Source organism: Lottia gigantea, assembly GCF_000327385.1.
Source record: "Lottia gigantea unplaced genomic scaffold LOTGIsca_28, whole genome shotgun sequence".
Classification (NCBI taxonomy): Eukaryota; Metazoa; Mollusca; class Gastropoda; family Lottiidae; genus Lottia; species Lottia gigantea.
The window spans coordinates 915955-939597 of record NW_008708898.1 but is presented as its reverse complement, the minus strand read 5'-3'; the positions used below and the strand labels follow the sequence as shown (position 1 = coordinate 939597).

The 23643-nt window shown below is 34.8% G+C and overlaps 2 protein-coding genes across 2 annotated transcripts; both read right to left on the bottom strand.

Annotated features, from left to right (window-relative positions):
- Nucleotides 1-9411: 9411 nt before the first annotated feature.
- LOTGIDRAFT_161215 (hypothetical protein) lies at nucleotides 9412-10092 on the bottom strand (the record flags this gene model as incomplete). Its single annotated transcript, XM_009056551.1, has 2 exons — nucleotides 9412-9548; nucleotides 9864-10092. 2 exons carry the CDS (start codon nucleotides 10090-10092, stop codon nucleotides 9412-9414), a joined length of 366 nt encoding a protein of 121 aa, XP_009054799.1.
- A 13001-nt stretch (nucleotides 10093-23093) lies between these two features.
- LOTGIDRAFT_118005 (hypothetical protein) lies at nucleotides 23094-23274 on the bottom strand (the record flags this gene model as incomplete). The annotated part of the gene is made up of 2 exons (XM_009056550.1): nucleotides 23094-23189; nucleotides 23212-23274. Coding segments are annotated over 2 exons (159 nt in total), but the record flags the coding sequence as incomplete, so codon positions are not given.
- Between the last annotated feature and the right edge of the window lie 369 nt (nucleotides 23275-23643).

Sequence of the window (23643 nt, the reverse complement as noted above, 5' to 3'; positions counted from 1 at the left end):
TGTGTTTGGATTATTGATATTGATTTTTAAAATTTTGGTGGTATTTCTCAGCATAAATAAGTGGCAGTAAATATGTATATCAATGAATTCAAACGATTAAAATTTCTTTAATATGAGAAAATTCATACTTTAGTCACTAAAAACAGTTTTATCATTACTGACAGCTGCCTTTGGGCGTATGTTATCTTGCCTGGCAAGCTATCTTTTCAATCTGTGAAATGATTTCAAAAGATTTCGTGCTGAATACACAGGAGGAATATTATCATCTCGGAGATTGTGGGATGTCAGAATAGACAGATAGATAGAATTTATTTCTCTCTAATCATAATGTCATCAGTACAGAAAATAATTATCTAACAGTAACTCTCAGTTATTGCTCAACAAGCAATAAAATTATTGAACTGGTATTCAAATTCCAATTTACAAAACAATCAAAGCCTTTCCACTTACCAATGAAGTCGTAATTCCTACTTTTCTGCTCTCGTTTGGGTTGTGTTTTTCTTGAAGACGGGCAACGCCATTCAATGTAATGATATTCCGAGGTCAGCAGCAGAAAAGAAAATTAATTGATGATAACAGTTTAATGCACTAAAATCGGAATTGTATTATTCTAAGTTTACTATCAATGAGAACTTTCAGTTCCTGGTGAAATTATAACTTCATTCTTGGTTGTTACAAATTTTCTAATGTAATATTATTTACATCAAAAGATAAAGGTTAGAAATTAAATTTACCATTAAATTGATACTGTAGTTTATAATAGTAAATTTTTGTACATAATTTTGTATGGTACTGTGACTATTTAGTCACTTGTCAACTGTGCTTTTAAAAAAACATATTTGCTTGCGGATATAATAATTTGTTAATTTGACTGAACAGATAAAGAAACGTCGCATTTTTACATTATTTGGAGAAAGTCGTGCACGATCAAAATTGTTACTATTCTTTATAAGTATGATTTTAGACTTTAAAAAGACCAGTTTATGACATTCAACTGATAATATCGGTTGCGTTCGATTTAAGAGTTGTGAACCTTAGGAAACTATCAACACGTACCAGAGTTCCGTATAAAAACAAACTGACGCCTACTGAGAATTCAGTTGCTGTGAAGACAGCGTGCTCATGGCACGTCTATCCTTCCAACAACGTGAACAAGCCATCTGACGATTACATGTCGGACAACGTGCTCAAGTCATTGCCTATGCATTTAACTGTAGTGTGCGAGCAATTTCCAACAGTACTGATGACCGTTCACATAGTGGTCGTCCCCGATTGAAAACAAGTGAAGACAAGATCGCTATATCCTACGGCACCATCTCATGACAGATTCACCACAGCGGCACAGACAGCCCGTCAGACCATTGGCCACTAGTGCTGATACCGTTCGAAATCGGCTCGCCTCCCAGAACCTGCCTTGTCGCCGCCCGAACAGGTGTCCGGTGCTCACTCCCAATCTTGCGTGGGGCACCCAACGACATCATTGGCGGCATCAGTGTAGCCTTGTTGTATGTTGTAAAAAGTAGCCTGGACTGGAGACAAAAGATGTCACCGCTAATGCTATTAACTCCTGGGGTCGTAATAGAACAAAAGGGTATTGTAGCATTTACTATACTCTAGAATTATCTGGGCGGGTCTGTTGTTACCTATAAGTACTTATTATAAGATGAACATCTTGGGTATTGTTAATTGAGTACTTGGTAACAATAGAAAATAGACTAGTGTCTCCAGATGTCGACCCAAATTTGGAGGGAAATCCAAATTATTTTCTTTGTTCAGAGCGACACCTATAGGCGGATATATATAGGACGAAAACATATCTTGGGGACTCTCGATTTGGCAAGCAAGAAGGAAGGATATGGGATCAAATCCTTTAGCAAGGGAACATTTGGAAAGTAAATCCAGTTTCTTACAAACGACTATACAGTTTGTAAGAATAATCTACTTTGCAGTTGGCAAGTAGAACCCAACAAACAAGCCTGTCTACATCAGCAGTGGAGAATCCAAGTGTTCTCAGATGAGAGTCGGTACTACATTTCCACAGCAGATGGCAGAATACGAGTGTGACGAAGAAGACGTAAACGTTTTACAGTAACCCGTGGGAAGGACCAAGCATTAATGATATGCAATTGGCATCAATCAGGAACTTGGACCTATTGTCTTCCATAATATCGACCCAGGCAGGGGCCATGGAGTCATAGCCGCCCGTTTCAACGACAAGGTTCTCCGACCCCACGGTGTACCGCATTTTGTAAGACGCCGAAACCACACCTCCCAGCAAGACAACGCCCATCCACACACCGCTTTAGCCACCAGATCCTTCCTCTAACAGCATAACATCAGAGTAATGCCATGACCCTCACTCAGCCCGGACCTAAACCTAATAGAACACTTGTGGGATGTCATCCAATGACGACTAAACCAGTTTCCAAGAAATGCAACAGAAAATGCAGCTTTACTAAGAGTCTGGGTGCAGATTCCAGGGGCATCTGTAAATCGTTTGTGCCACTCTAAATAAGAAGATGCCGGGCCGTTATCAACGCACAAGGTGGACACACCAGATACTAAACAATTCACTATTTTCTGCGCTTTGCGACGTTTCTTGATCTGTTCAGTATACATATTATCACTCCTCAAATTCCTCCGAACATCTCTAAATACATGGCACAAATTTAAATAGGAATAAAATGTTAAGGTTGACAAAAAAAAACAAGAACTATGAAAATTTCCAACTGTCAAAAATGACACTGTTAGAGCCATCTAGTTCATAAAACCCTAGAAAAACATCTTCACAATCTTAAGTGATGTTCATATAAAATGTGTAGGACTGTTATCTCCACTCGCAAGTGTTAGGTTAATCCGTCAAGGCCAGTAGGAATAGATAGAATATTGCTTCTTCTCGTTTAAGAACAAATTAAAAGCTTTCCTGTTTAAATTAATGAACGTCATGGGAATTACGTGTTATATTGGCCTGGCTTGACAATCATAATGACAGAAGTATCTTTCATATCAGCTACGCTTGACCTAAACAATTAGAAATAACAATTTGTTCAATGAACGTGATTCCGGTGGTAATTATCTCTCATTCTGGTCGATACGTCAGATTTTAATCTATTGTTCTACATGCCTCTTGTTCTAATTTGGAGTCAAATCAGATACCTATAGTCGGGATAAGTACTTCAGTCAGCCTTGCTTGTGTTAATTTGCGGTTACATTCACAAATCGCTGAAAGCTAAATTATAATAAAATCTGAGAAAGCATATCTTAAAAAATTGATCTCACAATCAAAGTTATGGTAAATCTGCTCCCTACCCTTAATATATTCACAACCCCTATTGTGGTAAATTTTAAAAATATGATACATTTGCTGTAAACCCCCAGTGTGCAAGATATTTGGATTTCCACACTCCCAGATTAGAACCTCTGACCTATACATCTGTATTTAAAAGGGACTTTGAATTCGTCTTGGGTTTGATGCTGGTAACGGCTGAGGTTTAAGATCTTTCTAGTACCAGGAACATTGAAATTATGAAAAATGAAGAGGTAGATGTAATCTGTCCGTGGTATTTATACAATAGAATTGAACAAGTTATTGTGTCATAGTTATGAGACTCACCAAGTATTCTCGATACAGATTAATATCCGTTCTCTATTCTTTCTTAGCTTCCTTTATATCTGTCGTAATCACACCCCTTTTTTCATCATCCGACTTGAACAACCAGGTCTTCTGTTTCCTTCCTTATCACCACGCTATAGCTGTCCGAAACATTTCCCCTTTATCTTGAATTTAGCTTTCAGGAAACACCAATCTCGATTTACATTCCTACTAGTCGCTGTCAGAGTGCTACGTTTTGAGAGGATCCGGGGTTCCTATCTAGGCAGTGGTCGGGGTACTTTCGTGTCGATTTCCGTGTCAGTGATGTAGGTTGGAAGAAAGAACAGGGGAATGCATACGAACGGGACAATAACATCTCAAGGCACATCTCATGGCTTCTGAAAGTCCATTCTGGAGCTGGAAGGTCGTGTTATATCCATATCAATTCAAATTTAGATACTTTATTTTAATTATTAGTTTAACTCATATTTATCTCGCCTTAATCTACTGAAATTTAGTACCATCATAAATAAGGATATAAAATATATAATTTACTGAACAATAATTATTATTATATGGTATCTTTTGTTTCTGGTTTGATTATTATTTCGCTTTCAACAAGCTGTCAACAAGACGTTTTCAAGTCCGTACAAATATGAGGCTTTGTTAAGGTGCGGACACACACCTTAGAAATCGGAGATTTTTGTCGCCGACTCGAATCTTGAATGAAATTCTGCGTGTGTCCGTGCTTCCACGGTTACATTATCGTGTCGCCGACAGGATTTATAATATCAAACAAGTTTGATAATTGTCTCCAATAGTTTTATCGTCTAGGAGACAGGCCGTCATCATCCAATCAGATCCATTTCCCCTTCGATTGCATGCTCCGCACGTGATTAAAAACGACCGACTGGAGATTTTGGTCGTGTGCCCGTGGCAGTCGTTGAAACTCAAGACAAGTCTCTAATCGGTGACAAAAGTCTCCGACCAAGACAGCAAGTGTGCCCGAACTTTAAGGTTACATTTTTAATACTAGAGAAGATGTTCTTCCCTGAGTCGAAAAACACAGTTTACAACACAGCTAGTAGTCAGAGGTCAGCTACTTCCATACCCAAACTTCACGTTAATATCATATTGTCACGATATCATTAGATGATTAGAAAAATTGAAATGAATAAACGTTTGTTTTTAAGGAAAGAGTTTAATTCTGCCCAATGAACAGAGCATGGATGGTGGAACAGATACTTTCAATCCGATGATTAAATTCTTATTGTATGAGTCATTTCCGGTTTTCTTTGCTGACTCAATGATTGCTTGGGGAAGTTTAGATTTATGAGCATCCATTACCTGAAAGTAGTCATTTCGTCAAAGGTAATGGGTGGAATTCCAATTTTACTGGACGGTATAATAAAAGTTTCATCCGTTTATTACGTATACATTTTACTTTCGACTCTCTTTGTAATTCATTGCTAGTTTTTATATTTCTAAACAGATTTTTTCCGCAAATAACTTCCTTTTATCGCTGTTCTGTCTCAATAACTGAACATATCAAGAAGCCTTTGGTTCAATAATGAGGTACTAATATCAATCTATATACAACTAAAGAACATAACTAATGTTATTAAGGAAAGTTGGTCGTCCATTCAGATACCTGCCTACTCATTGTTACAATATGCACGAGGGTCACCGAAAAGTTTGAGTAAATAAATATAGAACACTTGTTCTGCCATTGATTTTATGGTTTTGTGAAGTCGTGCTATTGGGCCATTGTGATATTAAGGAAAATGTTCAGATGATATTATTGAAGTAATAAGATTGATTATCTTTATACTTTGCTAAAACTGGGCCAGTTAGGGTGATACGTCATATTCAAACGCCTAGTCGTTCATATGAGAGTGAGTCTGTGAGTTGTGCAGACTGGTTGCATTCAAGATCCACAGACAGCTGCACACTTCCACTTTCCTGGCAAAATGTATCAACTGCTCTTATATGAAATTACCTGTAGTCAAATCTAGAGCAGGCAAGAAGAAAGTAAAACCCTATTTCAGTTTTGAAGTTCACATTGCGTATGGATACAAAACTTTTCAGTCAGCCCTCCTTATTTATCAGCTTTGCGTTGGCGATTAGTTATGTGCGTGAGATTAAAAAGCGACACGTTGCCGCTACCTCTTTTGACGTCTACTAGTTCCAGATAGTTTCAGACCTCAATTTACGTTCACAATTGGTAAGGTCAGACAACAATAATATAGTCGTTAGCCTCTACTCATTCACATTACTATTGCTTAGTATTTTTTTACTCTGGTGATAAATTCGATATTCGTAGAATTATTAGCCTATATTATTCTCAGTTTTCTTTTTATATCTCGACCATATTTCTTCAATGACCAAGTGTATTGACTATGAAAATGAAATCAAAAGACAATTTTCATCCAGTCTGTCGTCTTATTACTCCTCGTTTCTTACAATACAAAAGAATGGTAGTAACTAATGTCATTGAATTAAGAGTAGAGTTAACATTCTTGTTCTGCTTATGTCTCACTCCGGGACAACTTCTCTATATAAGTAACTTTTGGAAAGTTAACTCCCATTCAGAAACAAGCAGTTCTGATGAAAATTGTGTAACCGATACATGTATCGGTAGTATGAGATAAGAACTGTTTGCAATCATTTGACCAAATTATATGTCCGCCAATTAAGTTGACAAAACCTTTACAATATGAAATAAAACCCACCAAGAACATATTTGGCTTTATGGCCAAATAATACAGGGACGGATCCGCCAGTTTTGGGGTTGATTTGGTTCTTAAATATATGAATGTAGTCTTCAGAAATACTTGAAACGTTCGAAATTGCATGAATCCTTCGAAAATATTACAACTAGGAATTTCATTTTCTATTTCTATAGATGTCTTTTCTATATATTATGTAGTGGCTCAACTAGATGAGTTGTGGGGGCGGGGGAGGACTTTATGACGAATGGGGTGTGGTTTGGGCATGATGGACCCCAGTATTAGTTGTGAATCATTGATACCTACTCTGGTACAGTTTTTTTTAAATTTTGTATTTTTTCCTATTGATCGGGTCCCCGAGACAAAGGTACGATTGCTCAAACGAATGGCGAACCTATCCCTTTAAGCGAACTAGATATTTGTTCATAATTTATCAACTGCGGAAATCACATGCAAATATGTTTTGGTCCTTTTGTAAGGAAAAAGATCAAATTTCACACATTTATCATCTAAATAATCGTTTCCATTTTTACAGATGTTTCACTAGATGAACGGGGCCTGGGGGCTCCCCGGGAATTTTTTTAACATATGCTTTCCTGAATTTTTTCGGGGATGAACGAGAGGTAGGGTCTCTTTGACTTGATTCACTGGCTTCAGTATCATGGACCGTTTTAGACGAAATACACATTCCAAAGATTTTAATTAGAATTCCTGTACTCTTTTACGCTGAGGACAATGCCTTCGACTGGCCTTGATTTAAAATAATTGTTGTTTTTTTTGTTTTTTTTTTCTACTTTAAAACCAATAATTCCATCTTCAGGGAAGCTCACCCTTCTTGACATTTTGAAATATATTTAATATATCTGTAAGGTTATTGGGCGAATCTCTCCAGTTTGGATGTCAAAAGAAAATATAATCTGGAATATTAATGGGTCTTCATTTGATTAGCCCATAATCTTCTTAACTTACTAATACCACGATAGTTCTCAGAGTTCTTATTGACACATCTTCTCTTTAATCTGCTCAATTACTTTCAGTTTCAGTTTTCTTCTTATAATATCAAATATATTAAGGCATGTTTTATAATATACATAGTAATGGGATAGAAATTGGAATGTACACTTAAAATACACTACACTAGAAATGAATGGTAATAGTTCTTAAAATGCAACATGAACAAGATTTGTAGTTTAACAGTATACCAGATTTTCTGTTAAAATTGCTTGGAGGTGACCTGGGCACTGTAAGTGTATATATTTACATACAAAGCAATAATTTCCTATAGAAAAATATGGCATCAACACCCCATTTCATTTATTTATATTTGGAACTTAGTTAACTTTAATAAATGATCTCGGGAACAATCATGTTTTGTTGCGCGAAATGCAAGTAATGCTGTTTAGCCCAATTTCGTACCCTAATAAAGTTACTAGTATTATTATTATTATTATTATTATCACCGACAAGCTTCAGCCTACATAGCTCGGATTACAGTTCGATGCCACTTTATCAAAGTAGATAATACATGTATATAGCCTATAATTGACAGTTTATCTGCACCATTGTTTAAATTTCATTAAATACCTTTACGTGTACAATTTTATGATAACAGTATTATAGTCATTTCAATAAGTTAAAACACTTAATGTGCAGAAAAAATCAAATTAATGTTGAAATTAACTACAATAGAACGGAGGTTATTATAGACCGACATTGTTGAATTATATTTCATGTTCTCTTAATGTATTTTGATTGTTTTGAGTTAAATTTATATCTTGTAAATCGTCATGATTTCAATTGTTATAGATCATGTCTCTCACTTTGTTTTTACTCACTTTTTGTTCTGGAAGTTTTATGGTCGTCGAGAGGACTATAAAAATAAGAAATGGTTGTGCTACCTGACAAAACACGCATAAATATTTTATCTCAAGGGACTTGTTTTGTTCCAACTATTTATAAACATTACATTATTCCCACAAACGCAACGAATGGAACATAAAATGATTTTCTTATTACTTTTTTCTCTGCTTTATCATTCCAGTTTAACAATGTCGGTTGTCATTGTAGAAATAATAGGAATGGTTTTATCGTTTTATCAGACATTATTGAGGCTAGGCACAGCTTCTAGACTTCCTCGCTGTGGTCATTCTATCCGGTCTACTAGTCACGAATTTAGGAAATTATCGACCTATGTCATCACGGTTTTAACCTATTAAAGATGAATACATGATTTTGTACGATTGTATCAATGCTGTACGACAATTTAAAAGTGCCCACTGTATCAGTTTCGTGAACAGAATGTGCCTCGGTTGCTTGTTCACTAACCTACAGGTCCAGAACCTGTAGTTTACTATTTTTTACTATTGTCAATAATTCAGGTCAAAGGGGCTGACATGGAAAAAGCGTCGGATGCTACATTAAACCGAGACCCAATATGCTACAGGCTGTGCAAGATCTCCTGACAGTCTTAAATTCTGGCAAAATTTCACTCATCGCACACATTTGCCTACTCAAGTCCTCGAAATTAAACTAACAATAAGAACGTCTTTCTTCTCCCACCAACATCAGTTGTATTAAAACTGATTAGTTTTACCAATTTACGATTTAGTTTACTTTGAATATCTTAAATATCCTAAACAGGCTTTCTTATAATCTAAACTAATAATTTTTTCCTTTCAAATATTTGCTTTAATCATAAGCTCATAAAGCAGTTGTATTTCGCATTTACGTACCAGATTCAAAAATTATAAGTGTTGGTTGAAATCCTAACCATTAATCAGCACAAACCAATTCAACAGGAAATTACAAATGGATTATCACGTAACGGTCCGAAACTATTGAATTTGGGAGAATTTTGCGAGATCAAAATTGAAAAAATTTCGGAAGGTAGGTAGATGACAAGTTAACGTTCGCTTCCAGCGGATGCTGATATTGCAAACTAGGTAGTTGTTGGTAGTCGTAGTAGTTGGTAGTTGGATTGGTTCAAATTGGATGATTCTGTGTTGCTGGTTTGGTTGTTGATTTTTCGTTAGATCTGGTTGGGTCGAATGACATGGCGGTGAAACTCGGCCCTGGATGGTGTGGCGTGAGTTACTCGATCTCCTTCATTCTTCCAAACTCGTTTTGATCATGGTATTTCTTGTTGATTGATAGTGGAATGGTAGTCGTTGGTTTGGTTTGGTTTGGTTTGGTTACATTATCTGATATCTGTTGGAAAACTAGAAGACCTGAAAAAGAATGAAAAAAAGGAAGTGAGAAAAGAGGGAGGAAAATAAATATAAGGGGGGAAAAGCTTTCAACAAAAGGGGGAAAGATGTTCTGTGATGTTTCTGCAATGAAACTTGTAAAATTGATTGGATATAATTAAAACGTGTTAATAAACTTTGAGTATAAAAACTTAGCCTATCTGTTCAAGACAGATTTGTTTATAAAATGGAAGACTAGTTCCATTATCGTATACCAGTGGTCCGTGGGTAGAGCCAAAACATTCTGTATGGTGAGTGATATGCCGTTGGTTTCCAGGTACTCTGTCAGTGGCTTACGAGCTGGTTTCAGTTCAGTGCATTGAATGAGAACATGCGACCTTGTGGCAAAGTGGCCGCAGCGACATTTAATGGCGTTGAACTGATGGTCTCGTAGTGCGTTGTTGGTCCGGAGTCTGGTTGTCACTTTGCAGATGGCTACAGATGGATGGTTTGGTTTGGTTTGGTTTGGTATCTTCGGATCAATCTGGTACTTGCGGTGTCGAGGTTCCGTAGCATGTCGGCCCATTTCTGGTTGATCCTAGAAGACACGATACTGCAGAATTCCGAATAGGCGTATTCTACAGGCTAGATATCCTCCAGACTCAGACTTTCCTTGGCACAACGGTCTGCTTGATCATTGCCAGGAATGGAGACGTGTGATGGAACCCATATCGATTGATTCCAGATCCTGTCAGCCCTTAGAGAAACATGTAATTGTAGTATGATTTTATTCGTTGATTGCCTATCTGGACTATTCATATTAGATTATTTCACAAATTAACATCTGCGTCTTAATCAAACTACAGGACACTAATCCCCTGATTAGACATCTGAATTCAATGTAGCTTCTCAAGTAAACAGACCCGTACACTTTGATATTATAAACAATGAAGTATTGATAAATCTGAAGGGAAACGAAGTCAAAGATTAGTGTCAATATTTAGAATATCATATCTCTATTTGTATTTCTTTATCTAAATATAACATATTACTTAAATGTTGAATGTTTTATTTCCTACTAATGTCTATTATTTCTACAGGTGATTTGGTATATGGCGACTTTAAAGGTATTTTTAAAATTAAAGATGAAATATAAAGAACACCTCCACGAATTTTTTTTATCAATAAAACACATACACGCAAAGGTGAAATACGCCAACATGGCAAATAAAGCATGTTGCTTGTAGATAGTATTAAACGCTAAAATGACCACTAACAAGTTGAATGAATTCTGTCCCGAATTATCGCCTGTAAATAAAGAACGAGATAAAGCCACAGTCTTTCCCATTCATGCTTAGTGAAATGTTGTAAATGATGATATCGGGTCCTATTTTAGTGGAAGAATTTGATTAAACAAAATGAGATACTGTGTCTGATGTGGAATGAAATAGAACAGCGGTTATCAAGGGGGTAATTTTGAAATTTTGGGGGCGGGGGATAATAAGATGCTTTGTGGTAAAATTTTAGGACAATTATTATTCTCAGTTTAAAGAGAAAACCTATTTGGAATGAGAATGTCTTTTATAAAAATATAACCATGAACACAAATTATTCCTCCAAATTTGTTTTCACAGAGGACAAACTTCAGCCAAAATTGGGGATATTTTTTTGGTTGAAATTTGTTTCTTTCGCATCTTACACCATACTTGACATCATACCTTATATTCTCCCCGGGTTTATACCGTTTTTTTATACCTTCGATCCTTACAATAATTTGCTGACGCTACTATCGCAAAAGCTGCAGCTAATAATTTATTAACAACTTTCATCTATTGCAATAACTGGCTAATAAATAATTATTGGCATTAGCAGCTTTTCTGATAGTGACGTAATCAAACACCAATTTAAATGGAATTGCAAGGCATAGTCTGAGAATTGTAATTGGGCAAATCGATAATATTTGTGCGATTTGTGACTGAAGAATATGAATGGTATGAAAGATGAAGTTTTGGAGTAGCTAGGGGATAAATCCGTCGTCTGAATATTTACTTAACCAGACTCAATCTCAGCTTTCCGAAACATTTAAGAGATCTGACACCCAAGAGTTTTCCTTCAATTCAACAACAAAGTGTCTGTAGAGTCCCGTGAACTTCAATTCAGCCTTTGCAAACGAACCAAACACCGAGATTTTATTCTGAAAAGTGATGCGGACGGTTATATATAAGCTGATACTCCTGCAATTTAATGAAAATATAAAATATATGAGGATATACGATTAATTTCTTTTATATTCGGTACTCTGATATTAAGAGGTCGATACTGCTTTATAAATCATGGCATTGATTGTCAGGTATAAAATATCTTATTGTTCGAACCGCATTTAAGACTATACAAGTTCAACCACATTTATTAAAAGAGAACAATGAAAGTAGATTTTCATTCAGAGAACCAAGTGATAATGCTTTTTTCGTTTTGTTTGCACTAAGCTTTCAATTCTATTACAAAGAAACAGTATTATTGTTTCGTTAAATTGATGAAATTTGTAAGAACGGCCTTCAAAAGAGATCATTGTAATTTTCTAGAAACGCTGATGTTTCCAATTCTGTACTGTCACATTGGTTAAGTGATGACAAAATATTATGAATGGATTAGCTATCTATCATCAATGAATTGGATACAATCGTCCTCAATCAATGTTCCCTACTCCCACGTCGTGTTCAATAGTTTATTGAAAATTTATGATCCGACCAGTTATCGTTACGAGGCGCCATTTCCGTCGTTCCATTATGAGTAGAGTTCTAGATGTAGTTCACGTGATGACAGATAAGTCAGAATTAGTAAAACCAATGGATTATGCTTCGCACAGAATAGCCGAGTTTACTAACATGTAAGACACTCGCTGAGTGATATCCCCCACCATGTACTACGAGTTGCGTGAAAGAAAGTTATCGTTTATTGATATAATTTGATATCCCCATACAATTGTTGCTGTCAGAATAGCGTCAACTTGCCTGAATAAGCTATCAAGGTTACACAATTATTGGTAATACATCATATTCAACTGATAAGAATAGTATTTTCTGATGGATTAGTGCTATCCCTTTGACATCATTCAAAACAAGAGTTACCTTTTATAACGTGGGGATTGGCGAAAAATGGCGAATCTGTCCCTTTAAAAACACCGAAAAGTAAAGTTACAAGAAGCGAATACACGAAATACGGATCGGCAAATATATGGGATGTTTGATGGGCAACGATGTCGACAAAACTTTGTAGTGTGTCCTTTGGTCCACCTTGAATTTTATGTTCCTCACCTTTGACATGATTGACCTTGACTTTGAATTTGAATGACGATTGTTTTTTGAAAATTGAAAAGTATAATTTGGTGTACACCTTTTTTAAAAAATTCCCCTTTTTAAAATACTTGATAATCAATATCTTTAGAACAATAAATTGAAGGGCTGAACAACTAAAGGGCCATTAAGGGATCCCTTACAGTGAGACATATAATGATATTGATAATGCTGACCCTGTTAAGAATAACAAAGGTATATAATGATGTTGATAATGCTGACCCTGTTAAGAATAACAAAGGTATATAATGATGTTGATAATGCTGACCCTGTTAAGAATAACAAAGGTATATAATGATGTTGATAATGATGACCCTGTTAAGAATAACAAAGGTATATAATGATGTTGATAATGATGACCCTGTTAAGAATAACAAAGGTATGTAATGATGTTGATAATGCTGACCCTGTTAAGAATAACAAAGGTATGTAATGATGTTGATAATGATGACCCTGTTAAGAATAACAAAGGTATATAATGATGTTGATAATGATGACCCTGTTAAGAATAACAAAGGTATATAATGATGTTGATAATGATGACCCTGTTAAGAATAACAAAGGTATATAATGATGTTGATAATGCTGACCCTGTTAAGAATAACAAAGGTATGTAATGATGTTGATAATGATGACCCTGTTAAGAATAACAAAGGTATATAATGATGTTGATAATGATGACCTTGTTAAGAATAACAAAGGTATATAATGATGTTGATAATGATGACCCTGTTAAGAATATCAAAGGTATATAATGATGTTGATAATGCTGACCCTGTTAAGAATAACAAAGGTATATAATGATGTTGATGATGATGACCCTGTTAAGAATAACAAAGGTATATAATAATGTTGATAATGATGACCCTGTTAAGAATAACAAAGGTATATAATGATGTTGATGATGATGACCCTGTTAAGAATAACAAAGGTATATAATGATGTTGATGATGATGACCCTGTTAAGAATAACAAAGGTATATAATGGTGTTGATGATGATGACCCTGTTAAGAATAACAGACATAAATTATGATGATGGTGATAGTGATTATGAATCATGATGATGGTGAACATGGATCATGATGATGAGGATGAGGATGAGGATGAAAGTGATCATAGTAATAAGGATGGGATAGATAAACAACAATAATGATGTCGCAAGTCATGAAAAGTTTAGTACATTATTAGGGCATATCGTAATTGGGAAAATTAATTATTGAATAAAACATTGCCTGTGATTTCAAAATGACTCCTACTATTCTATGTAGATGAAAAGGCTGGACGACGGTGTTAATGATATGTGGGTGATGTGATGAAAGAGTTAATCTAGAAAGATATGCTTTAGGAGGCCGCAATCGATTTAAGAAAAATCATTCAAGTCGGTAACTTCAAGACTTTTGATGCAAATATCATGCCGTCTTAAATGTCAGCTACGTCTTTCATTCAAATGTCAGTTGATAACTAACATCTGGTCTAACCACTGTAAATCAAAGCCCGAACCTTGCAATCCAATTGAGCTATTCCACAGCCCCTTCTAAAGTTGAAACCGGATTATAAATCTGGAAATATAATCTCGACCAATGACCGATGTTGACATGTCAATCGTGTGATATAATTATCTTTAGAATTCCCTGCGGTTCATGTTATGCCTTACCATAAGTGACGTTACTATCGAAAAAAAACAGCTAACAGTATCTAATTCTTTGTGAGAGCTACGTCATATAATGCTTAGTTTTAGTGGAATTACAAGATCCAAAGACGTCTGACTGAAAATTGGGAATGGTGTAAATCGATGCTATTAGTGATACATAAAAAAATGACGATAACACCTTTACAATGCCTTTAGTATTTTAGATCTTTAAGGGTATCTTCCTTTGTATCACCAAATAACAATTGGCAGGGGAAACAGGGTTATAAATCCTATGCCGGGATCAAACCCTGACTATTATCCAATTGTTTATACCTTGCAATTTCCTGTTTATATGGGTCGTATTCGTTAGTGATATTAATCAACACGGACTATATCAAAATAGAGGTGTTTATTGTAAATTATCTTATTGGGATGGATTGTGTTTAACGAATAACAACTTCTTCTTTGGAATGATCTAAGTGGCTGTTAAACTTCTTCATTTTTACATTATTTTATCATAAACAATTATTGTTGTAAAAATTGAAATATAACGGCATAGAAGTCGACAATAACCCTACCATGACATTGAAGAAAATGGGTAAACGAAAAGCACTTGACAAAATGTTTGGTAATAATATCATAAAAGCTGCACTGATGAACGCTTTAGAATTAGAAAGAATATGGAAGAGTACAGGACTACAGCAATGATAAAAGAAAAGAAACTGGCCCGGCTTTGGCCCCCACCCCAACACTTTCGAATTTTTTTCTATCATTTTGCATAGTGAAAGAAATGGCCTGTGATCCCTGCTCGGCCCCCTCACCTAAAGTATCCTAGAAACGCTCTGCATTATTTAAAGGGGCTGTAAATTTTTATGACCAAAAACGTTGTAAAAAACACCTTAAAATATTTTTAAAGTATGCTAGTTATATCTATATGTCTTCGTTATCAAACTGAGTTTGAAAAAATAAATTTAAAACAGAGTGTACTAATTGTTAAGTAAGCAATTAGTTTTGGTGATGGGCCCCGTGAAGGTTCGATATGTTTAGTTGAAACCTTTAGAATACGTGGGAAACATATACCTCTTTAATATAGGGCGTTCATTATGCTTAAATCTGTACATTAGTTTACTAACACTGACCAAAAGACAAATCGAAATAAATTTGAGTAAAAACAATTTTCGACCGACAGAAGGGAATTTCCCTGATGGACGTACCTGTCGTTTCCTCGTGGTACAACAATTTCGAAATGGTGAGCATGTAATATCATTGAAAATGCAACTACTAGTGATTAGCCAATTAGATTCACAGGTTTATTAAGAGATTAGTTATAATAAATGATTCAAGTGAACCACCCACCTGTACATTAACATCTCCTGAATATCATTGATCAATATCTCAAAACGCGCGGCAGTATTCCTGACGTCACACGACAGGCGTATTAAAAGTGTTGACTGGAGGTAAGACAGTCATTAACGGTGACAAAAACTTGGAATAAGAATTGTGGTCAGTTAGGATGAACAAGAGTTGATTACGTTTCATTTTTTCTTTTATATACATCCATATCAATTATATAAATATATATACAGTGCGTGTTTCTGTAACTCGCAGATTTCATACTAAAGAGACATGGTGAATACAAGTTTTGTGCCTTTAACTGCGCTGATTACCACAGTACTTTTATTTACGCACACAGGTAGGTTTGGATTTTTTCACAAATTTATCAATTCCAAAATTATTTTCAGTGTACGTTTATACATGTATGCATATCAACGTTTTATGTTTTATTGAAGAAGAAAATGCCTGGAACTTTATAAAAGTTTTCAAAGATACCGTTTATGATTAATATTCGTGGCGTTTATTTCTTGTATTTGATTTCTTGAGAAAGACTTTTTACTTTAAATTATTGAAAATTGGAGATTTTATCCTAGTATAAGTATGGGTCGGTCACATTTTTTCGTCATCGGACTGAAATAGGCGAAAAATTAATAATAATTTTTTACAACTTTAATGTATGCAAGCCTTAATAACAAATGAGTTTTATTGTTTAATGATTAATGTCCCATCAACGTGAATGGAACATGAATATAAACCATCATACCGATTGTTACTTACATGCGTTCTCTGAATTTGAAAAGTGTATTATTTGTTCTACATTAAATTTATCGTTACCTCGTTTTCAACATTTACTGGAGATACATTGAAATCAATGCGCCGGATATCCTTCGAAGGTGCATTGGCAAAAGGATGAACGTTAAACACAGTGACGTTTCGGGGAATGAATTGGGAGGGGGCGGGGTTACTACAGAAATGTCATATGACACAGGTAAATATTTCCCTTTGTAGAACGATAAGAAATTTGAGGGAGGGCAAAGCCGGGCCAGCCCAAGTTCAGTCTCATTGACCCTTCCCCGGACCCCAGTAGAAACGTCACTGGTTAAATTCCTAATTAATTCATATCATTCATTCCCTTAGTGTTTGCAAGGCCTTTTGAATTTTACGACAACTACATTCTAAATTAGAATTTGAGAGCTTATTGCATACTCGTATTAGTTCGTAATATTTTGGCTTTAAAAAGAATAAACGATGAATATGATTGAGGTTAGATACCGGGTTAATACCGCCGATAATAATGAGAATTTGTCCGTTACGGTGTTATTTCACGGTAGTTCTGATGCCAGATCTCGTCCCGAAGGATTACTTTATTGTATTTTATAGGTATTTAAAACCATGACTTCGGGAAATTTGACACTTACATTAATATGAGGTCGGGGAATTCTGATAGCAAAAAACAATCATAAACACAAATCTAATATACAATAGAACATAGCATTTATTACAGATCCAAAAGACATAGCGAATATCAATAGAACATTCGATTTGCAAAGTTCTGGTGATCCTTATTGATATATTACTAGAATCTACAGTCAAGTAGTGGTCAAAAGAAAGGAAAATTATCTTTAGACTGTTTTTTGGTCTTCATAAAAGAAACACATTTGCGTGGATAATGAAAAAAAAATTTGAGGAAGGAGAAAAATTACAGTTAAAGGGACAGTGTACAATTTCAGGAGTTCATTTGAGTCTTCAGTATGTGTAAATAATCTTCAGAACTATTAGAAATGTACGAAAATCGCATAATTTCTTCAAAAATATCTCAAACTAGGAATTTCTTTTCCTATCGCAGTGTTTCAAGAAAAGACGACTCGTCTTTTTAACTTTCAAACGCGCATCGACGGTGAGCTTTTTACGCTATTACTGATTGGCTTAGCTGAAAAAAAAATTCTCGTTTCTGATACTAAGGTATGATCAGGCAAAAAAAAAAAATTGCCTTTCTGTCCATTTAATTTAGATACTATTGGTATAAAATGATATATATATTCACGACTGCGGCTATATCTAAGTACTAGTAAAATGCAGGCGCCCATGCTGTAAAAACTTAATAGTTGGAGTCTGTTGTCATTTTGAGTGCTTAAACAGGATATTGAACAAGTTGTAAACACTATATCCCCTTGGCAGTTAGGTTTGGTTGAAAATGTTAAGGAGAAATCGAGTAGGTAAAAAAAATAGTGTACTATATAGAATGTTTATCACACATTTCGGAGGGCGTGCTTATTACCTAACACTTATAGGTTTATAGAAAATGTTGACTTTCTGAAGCGTTCGTTTTGGTTAGAAAAATCTATGTTGAAACTATTGGTGGGGTTGAAACCGCCAAGATGTGAATCCAATCTTAAATCAGATTTAACCCAGTCTGTGCTCAAGAAAAAAAGGGCGATTTATAGCAGTCATGGTTGCAAAGTAAGTCCTGTCAATTAATCAAAAACGTAAGCATTCACTGACATTTAATTGGTAAAAAAACGATGGCCTTAGCTTGATTTGGCTGTACGTAACATTTGAACGTTGGCCTTAGCTTGATTTGGCTGTACGTAAAATTTGAACGTTGGCCTTAGCTTGACTTGGCTTTACGTAAAATTTGAACGTTGGCATTTGCTTGATTTGGCTTCATGTAAAACTTAAACGTTGCTCTTAGCTTGACTTGGCTTTACGTAAAACTTAAACGTTGGCCTTAGCTTGACTTGGCTTTACGTAAAATTTGAACGTTGGCCTTAGCTTTACTTGGCTTTACGTAAAATTTGAACGTTGGCCTTAGCTTGAATTGGCTTTACGTAAAATTTGAACGTTGGCCTTAGCTTGATTTGGCTTAATTTTGATAAAAGATGAAATAATATTAGCATGGATTGACATGGAGTGATCATACTTTAAAGATCAGCTGAACAGTTTGTCTTCTACAAATAGAACTTCATGACACTATCATAAAATACTTAAATCATAAAAAGGTTGAATAAATCGAATATTTTAAACTACTTCAAATCTCATTGAATGACCTTTTGACAATTCAAAATACAATTAAGTGTAAAAAAGGATTACTTATTAGGTATTTTTTCACGCTTTTTGAATTTTATTTATTTATAACTTAAACCCAGTCAGCTTGAAGATGCTGATTAAACCTATTATCATAACATTTAAAGGGACAGATGCGCCATTTTGGGGGTTGATTTTAGTCTTGTATACATGCATAGTACTAGAGATCTACGAAAATCGCATAATTCCTTTCAAAATACTTTAAAATCTAGGAATTGTACTTACTATTTCTACATAATATGTCTTTTCAATATATCACAGAGTATATTAAAATGACGAGTTGTCATTTTAACATTCAAACGCACATAATTCTGGATACACGTGGATTTGAAGGCTCAAATTTCGATGGTGATCTGGGAGCACTATTATAATTGGCTAACCTAAAAAGAAAAGAAAAAGACACATAGACAATAGGTTATGTAGGCATGAGAAATGTTTTCTGATATTAAACAAGATATAGGGCATATCGTGTATAGTGTGATAATTGTTAAGTAGAGTATCTTAGTAATTTTATTAGCAGTATCTTTCATCAATATAATAGTTGTTAAGAACTAGTGAACTTTAATTAACTATTGTGTTTGCGAAACTTGTTAATTCTATTTCTCAATAAGTATTCATATATTAATGCATTGTTTTTTATTACTTTTTTATGAAGTACGACGAGCAGATTTGCATCGTTCTATCGAGTATATTAAAAATAATTATTGTCAAAATATCTAACAAAGCCTACAAGACAGCAAGTTTTTGAGTAGGTCATTGACATGCACTTATCCATGTATGTCGTACTTTATCAATGTATGCGAGAGTCATTATTCTATAACAATAGGCGGCATTTAAAACTCCAGCATTCAGCGAAATAGAAATCGAATCTCCTGGTGCCTTATGTAACCGGATGTCATAGCGACTTTTACACATATAACCACAGTTATCAGGATATTAGCTGCTGTATTATAATCAAACCGAGACAAGTAACTTACACAGTGAACCAACTCACCAAGTAATGACCAATATAAGTATAGAAAGTACACAATTATCTGTAATACGTGAAGGGGCCAATATTCAAATTGCATACACATTTGCCTTTTCTATTAAATTAACTTCATTTTTATTTGTGAATATATGAAGTTAATAACATTGATAGGGTATATGAATTTAAAAGTTATTGATGTTAAAGGGTGTATCTAAAAATATATATCGTTCTTATTGTATATGTATAAGAACGTATTTATGAATTTATGAAGTCATTAATGTTAAAAAAGGACAAGAGCATGAGCTGACCTTTATAACACCATTTATATTTATCTTAAGGGTATGTATATAAAAGATTGTTTGTTGTATTATTGTTATTGTTAACCTTTTATTCAATTTCAAATCGGTCTGTGTTATCTAATTACGTGTTAATTGCAAAGGCCAGTCAGTTCTATCTTATACAAATTAAGCTTAACACATAGTCGTCAATGTCAATGCCATTTGGTTCAGACTGTCCCTTAATGGTCATTTGTTTGATATATTGTATGACTAAGAAAGGATCAGTTAATGCGGGTAGAGCTAAATAGAAACAGTGACCCAATAAACAGAATTAGTAGAATTCAGATCATCTGGGAATGGTAGAAATAAGATGAAAGAACAACAGTTCACTGAAGATTAATATCAACGGTGTAAGCTGTGAGGGCCAAACTCCCTCATCATTTTGTGTAATGTCCGTTTTTATTTACTTTCGCAATTTTGAGCCTTAAACATATTTCACCTTCACCGCTCTGGCTCTTGACTATTCGGAGGCATCGAACATTCGCCTTTGCACTCGCTTCTATCGATCAAAGCATAAGATTTAATAAAATGTTCCGTACTTTCAAAAATGCGAACCTAAGTTTACATCCGAACATATATTTGTCCATAATCATTAATCATCAGTTTAATTCAATGTCAGTGGCCGGATGTAAAGATGCAATGTACAGCAGGAAATCAAACCCTTGGGTTCTACTTGCACAGTTTTTTCATGAGTTTATTAAACTAAACACAAAAGAACATATTCAGGAAATACTTTTAGATATTGTATTTACGTTAATTTGAATTCTTCATGATAAAAATTATTGTTTTCTGTCTCTTGAAATTTACAAATCGAATTAGTTCTGTATATTGGTTATCATCTACGAGGGTGATCGGGATGTCTAAGAGAATTAGCCGTATGATCTTGATATTCAATATCTAGCTGATAACCTCAGTCATATCTCTGTATACTTTATGACATTGCTTGTGCTGATTCAAAAGTATAAACAAATCTCAGTAATAAGGATTATTTGAATTGTTTTCCCGAGAATGGCTACTTATATTCAGATTATGTCCAAGAAATTTAAATCATTTCTGTTAGATACGGCCCATGTCTCACCTTCCTGGTGCTAAATTAATTTCACACTGAGAATTAATATAGTAAAAAACCTGAAGCAATAAAACTAGCCTTTATATTATTAATGGACTAATATTCTTAATTGGCACAATGTAATAATCCATTGTTCTCTTTTTTTTCTTGTTATGTCCAGCTTCTAGTTTACAGTAAATTCTAACTCACTTGAACTAATTACAGAGATCATCAGTTTGTCTCTAGGCCACAGTTATTTCATCAGACATTCACTTTCTTCAAGCTGGTAATAATTAAGGTAGAGGCGGGTGTCGCTATCACGCTGACCCTTCTAGAACACTCGAAGGGGATTTTAGAAGAGTAAACGAGGCAAAAAATCCAGTAACTGATAGATAGATAGATGAAGAATAGAACTCCAGAGCAATCTCTAGAACTAGAAGTTTTTGGTCATTATCCTTTCATATGAAGAATGATACAGGGCTGTTTTACATCTGATATACCACTTGACTTACGAAGACATTTGTGATTAAGAACCCATGTGGTCAAGTGCATACAATGAATCGTTTTTCTTAATCCCTTAGTCATTGTTCTGCTAGAAATTAATTAGAATAAGAAGAAAATGACCCTTAATGAAAAGAAGTGAGATTAGAAATACTTAATAATATACCGGTTTTATTATTAATACACACCTGCTCTGAAATAGACAGATTTGCATTCGATGTGAACATGATGAGCAAAGTTACTTGTATTTATCGATGTAAGACGATCCGAACATGATGAGCAATGTTTCTTGTATTTGTTGGTGTAAGACGATCTGACCAAGATGAGCAAAGTTACTTGTATTTGTTGGTGTAAGACGATCCAAACATGATGAGCAAAGTTACTTGTATTTATCGATGTAAGACGATCCAAACATGATGAGCAATGTTTCTTGTATTCGTTGGTGTTAGAACATCTCAACATGAAGAGCAATGTTATTTGTCGATGTAAGACGATCCGAACATGATGAGCAATGTTTCTTGTATTTGTTGGTATAAGACTGCATATGATGAGCAAAGTTACTTGTATTTATTAGTGTTAGGCGATCTGAGCTTGGAAGCAATATTTCTTGTATTTGTTGGTGTAAGACGATCTGTACACGATGAGCAATGTTACTTGTATTTGTTGGTGTAAGACGATCTGTACACGATGAGCAATGTTACTTGTATTTGTTGGTGTAAGACGATCTGTACACGATGAGAAATGTTACTTGTATGTGTTGGTGTAAGCCGATCTGAACACGATGAGAAATGTTACTTGTATTTGTTGGTGTAAGACGATCTGTACACGATGAGCAATGTTACTTGTATTTGTTGGTGTAAGACGATCTGTACACGATGAGCAATGTTACTTGTATATGTTGGTGTAAGACGATCTGTACACGATGAGAAATGTTACTTGTATGTGTTGGTGTAAGCCGATCTGAACACGATGAGAAATGTTACTTGTATTTGTTGGTGTAAGACGATCTGTACACGATGAGAAATGTTACTTGTATGTGTTGGTGTAAGCCGATCTGAACACGATGAGAAATGTTACTTGTATTTGTTGGTGTAAGACGATCTGAACATGATGAGCAATGTTACTTGTATTTGTTGGTGTAAGACGATCTGTACACGATGAGCAATGTTACTTGTATGTGTTGGTGTAAGCCGATCTGAACACGATGAGCAATGTTTCTTGTATTTGTTGGTATAAGACGATCTGAATATGATGAGCAAAGTATCTTGTATTTGTTGTTGTTAGACGATATCAACATAATGAACAATGCTTCTTGTATCTTATGACTTCAGACGATCTGAATATGGTGAGCAATCTGAACATGATGAGCAATGTTACTTGTATTTGTTGGTGTAAGACGATCTGAACATGATGAGCCATGTTTCTTGTATTTGTTGGTTTAAGACGATCTGAACAGGATGGGCAATGTATCTTATATTTGTCGGTATAAGGTGATCTGAACATGATGAGCAATGTTACTTGTATTTGTTGGTGTAAGACGATCTGAACATGATGAGCCATGTTTCTTGTATTTGTTGGTGAAAGACGATCTGAATAGATGGACAATGTTTCTTGTATTTGTTGGTGTAAGACGATCTGAATAGATGGACAATGTTTCTTGTATTTGTTGGTGTAAGACGATCAGAATAGATGGACAATGTTTCTTGTATTTGTTGGTGTAAGACGATCTGAACAGGATGAGCAATGTTTCTCTTATTTGTTAGCTTAAGACGATCATAACGACGTTTAGAATGACTCCTTTTTCAGATTTTTCACGCAATCTAAAGCTAGACATTTTATTGCTTGGACTAGGTATTCATCTTTATTACTGAAATCAG